This window comes from Solanum dulcamara, chromosome 12, assembly GCF_947179165.1.
Source record: "Solanum dulcamara chromosome 12, daSolDulc1.2, whole genome shotgun sequence".
NCBI classification, from domain to species: Eukaryota; Viridiplantae; Streptophyta; class Magnoliopsida; order Solanales; family Solanaceae; genus Solanum; species Solanum dulcamara.
The window spans coordinates 63,804,550-63,810,999 of NC_077248.1; the positions used below are offsets into that span (position 1 = coordinate 63,804,550).

The following is a 6,450-nucleotide window of genomic DNA, read 5'->3' on the forward strand; positions in this document are numbered from 1 at the left end:
AGATGTATCTGACGGAACAGACACACATGAGTCAAATTAGGTTAAATTTGTTCTAAATATACTATATTTAAGCGTGATTCACATGTATACATTGACTCTCTCTCTCTCCCCCATGTATCCATATATCACAATGTATCCGAGTTTAACAAATTTTATGTTTTCATCTATCCAATATTAATTTCATATATTTGTCTATCAAAATCAATTTCTTCCCATATAGCGGATATCAATTTTATCCCGTATATCAGATATCAATTTTTAATTCATTAAGCATTAAAAAATAGCATTCTTTTTTTTTTAAAAAAAATGAACAAATATGTCAATATAAATTGAAACATAGAGGGGAAGAGGAGTACAACACAATAAGGCAAAATATTAACATACCTTCCATTTCTCCTCCTTTTCAGTGTCCAATGGCATGTAACAGATCAGAGAGATTAATGAAATTAGCTGAAAGGCTTCATCTTTATAACCCTTTTGATACCTCCTCCAACACTATAAATACCCAATCTCAAAATCAAGAATTTGTTCCCAAAAAACAAGAATTGGGGACAGATCCAATAGCTAATAATAATAATAGTAATTCAATAAGATCCAAATCAAACAGGGCTGCAGTTTTGGTGTGTCTATTTGAAGACCAACAAGGACATCTTCGTGTAATCCTCACCAAAAGAGCTTCTACACTATCTACACACTCTGGTAATTAGTAGTATTTGATTTGCTGATGTTTTATTCACTAGGTAGTGTAGTGTTGTAGTCAGAGGCGGATCCGTGATTTGAATTGAAGTTTGTGGTTTCTTATTGTGATCTCTAGTTAATACTATTACAATGCTAATTGGGAATCAAAATTAAATATTTACATGGACCTATTAACTGAACATTTAGATCTGTCATTTTTCTTGAGGGAAAAAGGAAGCATTTTTATATTTGGAAGTTCTATTAACTTTACCCTTAGGGGTCGTTTGATAGCTGGTTTAGATGTGAGTTATGCAAATATTAAAAATTCTGTATAAGTAATATCATGTTTAGTAGCTAGTTAGGAGGTCGTTTGATAGCTGGTTTATATGTGAGTTATGCAAGTATTAAATTATGCGTAAGTAATATTATGTTTGGTAGCTGGTTAGGAGGTCGTTTGATAGCTGGTTTAGATGTGAATCATGCAAGTATTAAATTTTGCATAAGCAATACCATGTCTGGTAGCCGGTTAGGAGCTCGTTTGATAGTTGGTTAGATATGAGTTATGCAAGTATTAAATTATGAAAAAATAATACCATTTTTGGTAGCGGGTTAGGAGGTTGTTTGATAGTTGGTTTAGATGTGAGTTATGCAAGTATTAAATTCTGCATAAAGTAATATCATGTTTGGTAGCTGGTTAGGAGGTAAATTATTCAGGTATAAAATTGATATGGTGTTTGGTTTGCAATTTAGAAACCCGCATAATTAGTACATGTATAAGTTATGAGAGAATTTATGTATAATTATATACATGATAGAAGGTGGAATAAATAATAGATGAATAACTAAATCTTACATAACTAATAGCTGCATAAAATACTACATAGATTTGCTCATAACTAATCCTTGCATTACTATAACTTATATAACTCTAACCAACTACCAAATGACTTATTAATGATAAGTTGTTATAGAAATGTGATGACATATTATAAGACTATTAACTTATAATACTGTCTCTGTTTCAAATTGTTTGTCCGGTTTTAATTTGACACGAAGTTGATGAAAGTAAATAAAACTTGAAACTTTTGCCAACCCCTCTTTTGCAACATTCAAAACCTGAGGATGATGGATCAGCTCCTCTATCCTTCTTCAGTAATATACTGGACCTAGTTTTCCTGGCATTGGGCTCAAACTTGTAACTTAAGACACAAATCGTCACTTTAATGTTTTTAGGTGAAGTTGCTTTGCCTGGTGGGAAAGTAGAAGAAGGTGATGCCGATGACATTGAGACAGCATTGAGAGAGGCTGAGGAGGAGATTGGATTAGACCGTTCACTTGTATATGTTGTCACTGTTCTTGAATCCTTTACCAACAAGGTAATGCATTTGTCTTCTTTCGAGTCTTACATTATTTTGTGTTCATGCCCTTTTAAGGTTTCTCAGCTCCTTAAACATTAATGACCAGTAGGGACAGAGTTTGTTTATTATACAAGCCCGTCTCCTTGTATCGAAGGTGAAGGGATCAAATTTCACGGATCATATATATGCCAAGAACAGTGAAAACAACAATAGTTATACAATGGTACTAAGTAATCAGTTGTTGAGAGAGCATTGTGCAAAATTAGACATGACATACAGGTTTCATGTTGGAAAAGCCAAAAAGAAAGAGAAATGAAACTTTTATCTGTGTTGCTCAGACTCTTTAAAAATACAGCCAGTGTGTCGGATCCTCCAAAAGCTATGCATTTTTGAGGGTCTGAGCAACATAGCTTTTTATCAAGTCTATTGTAGATTAACTGATACTAACCTGAATGTCAAATGCTCATGTCCATCACACAATCGATACTGCAACCGAAGTCTTGCTTACCTCGAGAGAAGAAAAAAGAGCCTAATCAAATGATGGTTCTTGAAATTATTTTTGAGCACTTGCATTAAACAGGAGAAGCAATGGTCGTACAAGAAATGTTCTAGCTGATTGTCAAATTAGTGATCTACTCGTTAGCTGTCATTTCTACTTAAGATTTTAATTGATCTGTTACGTTTTCAGAACTTACGATCAATGCTTAGCTGGTATAAGAAGTATCGGGTTGCAAGTTTCAAATGCTTCTGTTTCATTTCATGGGATTTTAATAGGTCTAGGGAAATTTCTCCATAGCATGTTGGTTGATTTATATGGTCTGGACTCAAATTGGTGTTTTGTTTTTCCTCAGAAGGGAATTACAGTGATTCCTGTTGTGTGCATACTTTGGGACCGGAACACATTCAACCCGTTAAGAAATACTGCAGAAGTGGCAGCAATATTTGATGCACCTCTAGAGATGTTTCTTAAGGTTAGTAAGTCTAAAAAACTCCCTTTTTTCGTTTACAAGTTTCATCTTCAGTTGCTCTTACCAACATATGGATTGATTTAGGATGAGAATCGACGAGAAGAAGAGCGTGAACACATGGGAGATAAATATGTACTCCATTTCTTTAATCATGAAACAGAGAATGAGAAGTATATCATATGGGCTCTAACTGCTGGCATTTTGATTAAAGCTGCATCGATTGTGTACCAACGGCCCCCTGATTTTCAAGAACGAAGGCCTAGATTTTGGAGTAGAAGTCTCCAATGAAAGACGTTATTGCCAAATCTATCGCGAGACTTTTTGAACTTTAAACATAAGGGATAGTTCCTTCCAAATGAAGTAAATCAAATTACAGATATGAGCCTTCAAATGTATCATATTATAGCCATTGCTTTCAGTGTAACAGATCTTAGTTTAGTATGTGTTATTACTGGTTCAATATGTTTTGTATGTTATAAAATAAACTAACTCGACAAATTAAAAAAAGAGAGAGTTAGTGAGGAAAAGAGAGAAAGAGAGGACATTGCAGTGTATTTCGTATGTATTTGTGTGTTCCTTTAAATTGCCAAAACAAGGAAATTTATAGCAAAGAAAAGGGGAAAACGTATGGGGACAATGGGGAGTGGAAAGAAAAGGGGAAAAAACAAGTGGGAAGAAAAGTTATAAAGTGGAACATCCACTTGCTCCTTCCTAATGCTCTTCCTTGGATGTCCACGTGTAATGTGTCTCATTAAAAAACTTTACAAGAAACAATATACATAGTTATTCTGAACATTCAAAGATGTTGTGCCTTGTTAAAACCTTACTATAAAAAAATCTAGTGAAGAAAAAAGAGTATACACATCTGGTAATACGCCTTGAGTGCTGCCTCATTATAAACCTTACTAGGAAAACCTAGTGGGACAAAACTTTGGCTAAGGAAAAAAAAGTACAACGCGTATTTTACTCCCTTGATGATAACATCACTTAATAACTCGAAGACGATGCATTTCAATTTTGTATCTCATTTTCTCAAAGGTTGAAGTTAGCAATGTCTTGGTAAACATATCTGCTAAATTGTCACTTGAACGAACTTGTTGGACATCTATTTCACCCTTCTTTTGAAGATCATGAGTAAATTTTTTTTTGGTGAAATATGTTTTGTTCTGTGAGATATACATGCAACATTATCTTCATACAATATTGTTGGAATGTCTCTTTTCAATGAAAGGCCACATGTTTCTTGAATGTGTTGAGTTATGGATCTTAACCAAACGCATTCTCGACTTGCTTCATGGATGGCTATTATCTCTGCATGATTTGAGGAAGTGGCAACCATAGTTTGCTTTGTTGAACGTCATGATATAGATGTACCGCCACATGTAAATAAATAGCATGTCTGCGATCGACCTTTGTGAGGATCAAACAAATATCCCACATCTGCATAACCAATCAATTGTGACGTGGATTTATTTGAGTAAACCAATCCCATATCAATGGTCTCTTAGAGGTATCTGAATATATGCTTAATTTCATTCCAGTGTCTTCGTGTTGGAGAAGAACTAAATCTTGATAACAAGCTTACAGAGAAAGTTATATCTGGTCTAGAATTGTTGGCAAGATACATTAATGCACCAATTGCACTAAGATATGGTATTTCAGCAGCAATAAGCTCTTCATCATTTTTATGAATTCGAAACAGATCTGTATTAATATCAAGAGATCTCACAACCATTGGGGTAATCAATAGATGTGCTTTATCCATATAAAACCTCTTTAAAATATTTTCAGTATATGTTGACTGATGGACAAATATCCTATTTGAAAAATATTCAATTTGTAGACCAAGACAAAATTTTATCTTTCCGAGGTCTTTCATTTCAAACTCATTTTTCAGATATTTTACTACCTTTGAAAGTTCTTCCGAAGTTTCAATAATATTCAAATCATCAACATATGCTGCTATTATTACAAATTTAGATCCAGACATTTTCAGAAAGACAAAAGGGCAAATTGGATCATTTTTAAACTCTTCTTGTAGCAAATATTCGCTAAGACGATTGTACCACATGCGCCCTGATTGTTTCACCCCGTATGAGGATTTCTGAAGCTTTATTGAGCAAGTTTCTCGAGAATCCTTGTATGGTTCAGGCACTTTGAATCCTTTGAAAATTTTCATAAAAATGTCGTGGTCCAATGAGCCATATAAATAGGCAGTGACCATGTCCATTAGGTGCATTTCAAGCTTTTCATGAGCTGCCAAATTCATTAGATACCTGAAGGTAATTACATCCACCACAGGGGAATATGTTTTCATATAGTCAATGCCAGACCTTTGTGAAAAATCTTGGGCTACAAGTCGTGCTTTATATCTTACGACTTCACCTTTTTCATTTTGTTTACGCACAAAAATCCATTTGTACCCTACTGGCTTGACACCTTCAGGTGCTCAGATTATTGATCCGAAAACTGCACGTTTTTCAAGTGAAGTTAACTCTGCTTGAATTGCATCCTTTCATTTTGGCTAATCATTTCTCTGTCTACATTCACCGACATATTTTGGTTCAAGATCCTCATCTTATTGCATTATTTCAATGGCAACATTATAAATAAAAATATTATCGACCACAATATCATTTCGGTTCCACCATTTTCCTGTCGAGACATAACTTATTGAGATTTCTTCATTCTCATTATTTTTAGGTACTTGGACCTCCTCGGTGGTATCACCATTTGTTGTGTCTCTAGGCTCTTCTTGAGCAATTGCCCCCAAATTATGATTATCTTGATAATTTATTTCTTTTTTTTCAAGAATTTTTATTTTTGGAACCAATTGGTCTTCCACATTTTAAGCGTGACCTAGACTCATTTGCCTGAACAAGTTGTCCTACCAGGACATCAACTCGAACTTGAGCATTAGCAGCTGGAATATGCGATTTAGTAACCCGTAGAAGGTTAGTAAATGCATCTGGCAGTTGATTTGCAATATTCTGCAAATAAATCATCTTTTGAACTTCTTGCTCACATTGATTTGTTTAAGGATCTAAATGAGATAGTGATAATGAATTCCAATCTATCTCATTTTCCAATTGCTTATGTTCTCCCCCTAATGTTGGGTATACTGATTCATCAAAATGACAATCAACGAACCTTGCCGTAAATAAATCTCCAGTCATATGTTTCAAATATTTTATAATAGAAGGAGATTCATACCCAACATATATTCCCAACCTTCTTTGGGGATCCATATTTGTGCGGTGCGGTGGAGCAATTGGGACATATACCGCATACCCAAATATTTTAAGATGTGATATATTTGGCTCCCTTCCAAAAGACAACTGTAATGGGGAAAATTCATAAAAAATTATTGGTCTTATGCGCACAAGTGCTGTTGTATGCAAAATAGCATGCACCCATACTGAAAGAGGAAGTTTTGTCCTTATTAG

The 6,450-nt window shown here is 34.4% G+C and overlaps 1 protein-coding gene across 2 annotated transcripts; it reads left to right on the forward strand.

Moving 5' to 3' along the window:
* The first annotated feature begins 355 nt into the window (after positions 1–355).
* On the forward strand, positions 356–3,379 carry LOC129876361 (nudix hydrolase 11-like). 2 transcript variants are annotated; one of them, XM_055951775.1, is made up of 4 exons: positions 356–699; positions 1,912–2,054; positions 2,888–3,007; positions 3,089–3,379. In XM_055951775.1, exons 1-4 carry the CDS (start codon positions 414–416, stop codon positions 3,290–3,292), a joined length of 753 nt encoding a protein of 250 aa, XP_055807750.1. In that variant the 5' UTR covers positions 356–413; the 3' UTR covers positions 3,293–3,379. The 2 variants fall into 2 exon arrangements, with proteins under 2 accessions (XP_055807750.1, XP_055807751.1); XM_055951776.1 differs by having other exon boundaries at positions 2,891–3,007.
* The last annotated feature ends 3,071 nt before the right edge of the window (positions 3,380–6,450 follow it).

Bases quoted from the DNA above. Each gene is read 5' to 3' on its own strand.
- LOC129876361 (XM_055951775.1), top strand. From the start codon at position 414: ATGGCATGTAACAGATCAGAGAGATTAATGAAATTAGCTGAAAGGCTT. The intron at 700-1,911 runs GTAATTAGTAGT...TAATGTTTTTAG, and splicing joins TACACTATCTACACACTCTG to GTGAAGTTGCTTTGCCTGGT. The intron at 2,055-2,887 runs GTAATGCATTTG...GTTTTTCCTCAG, and splicing joins TTGAATCCTTTACCAACAAG to AAGGGAATTACAGTGATTCC.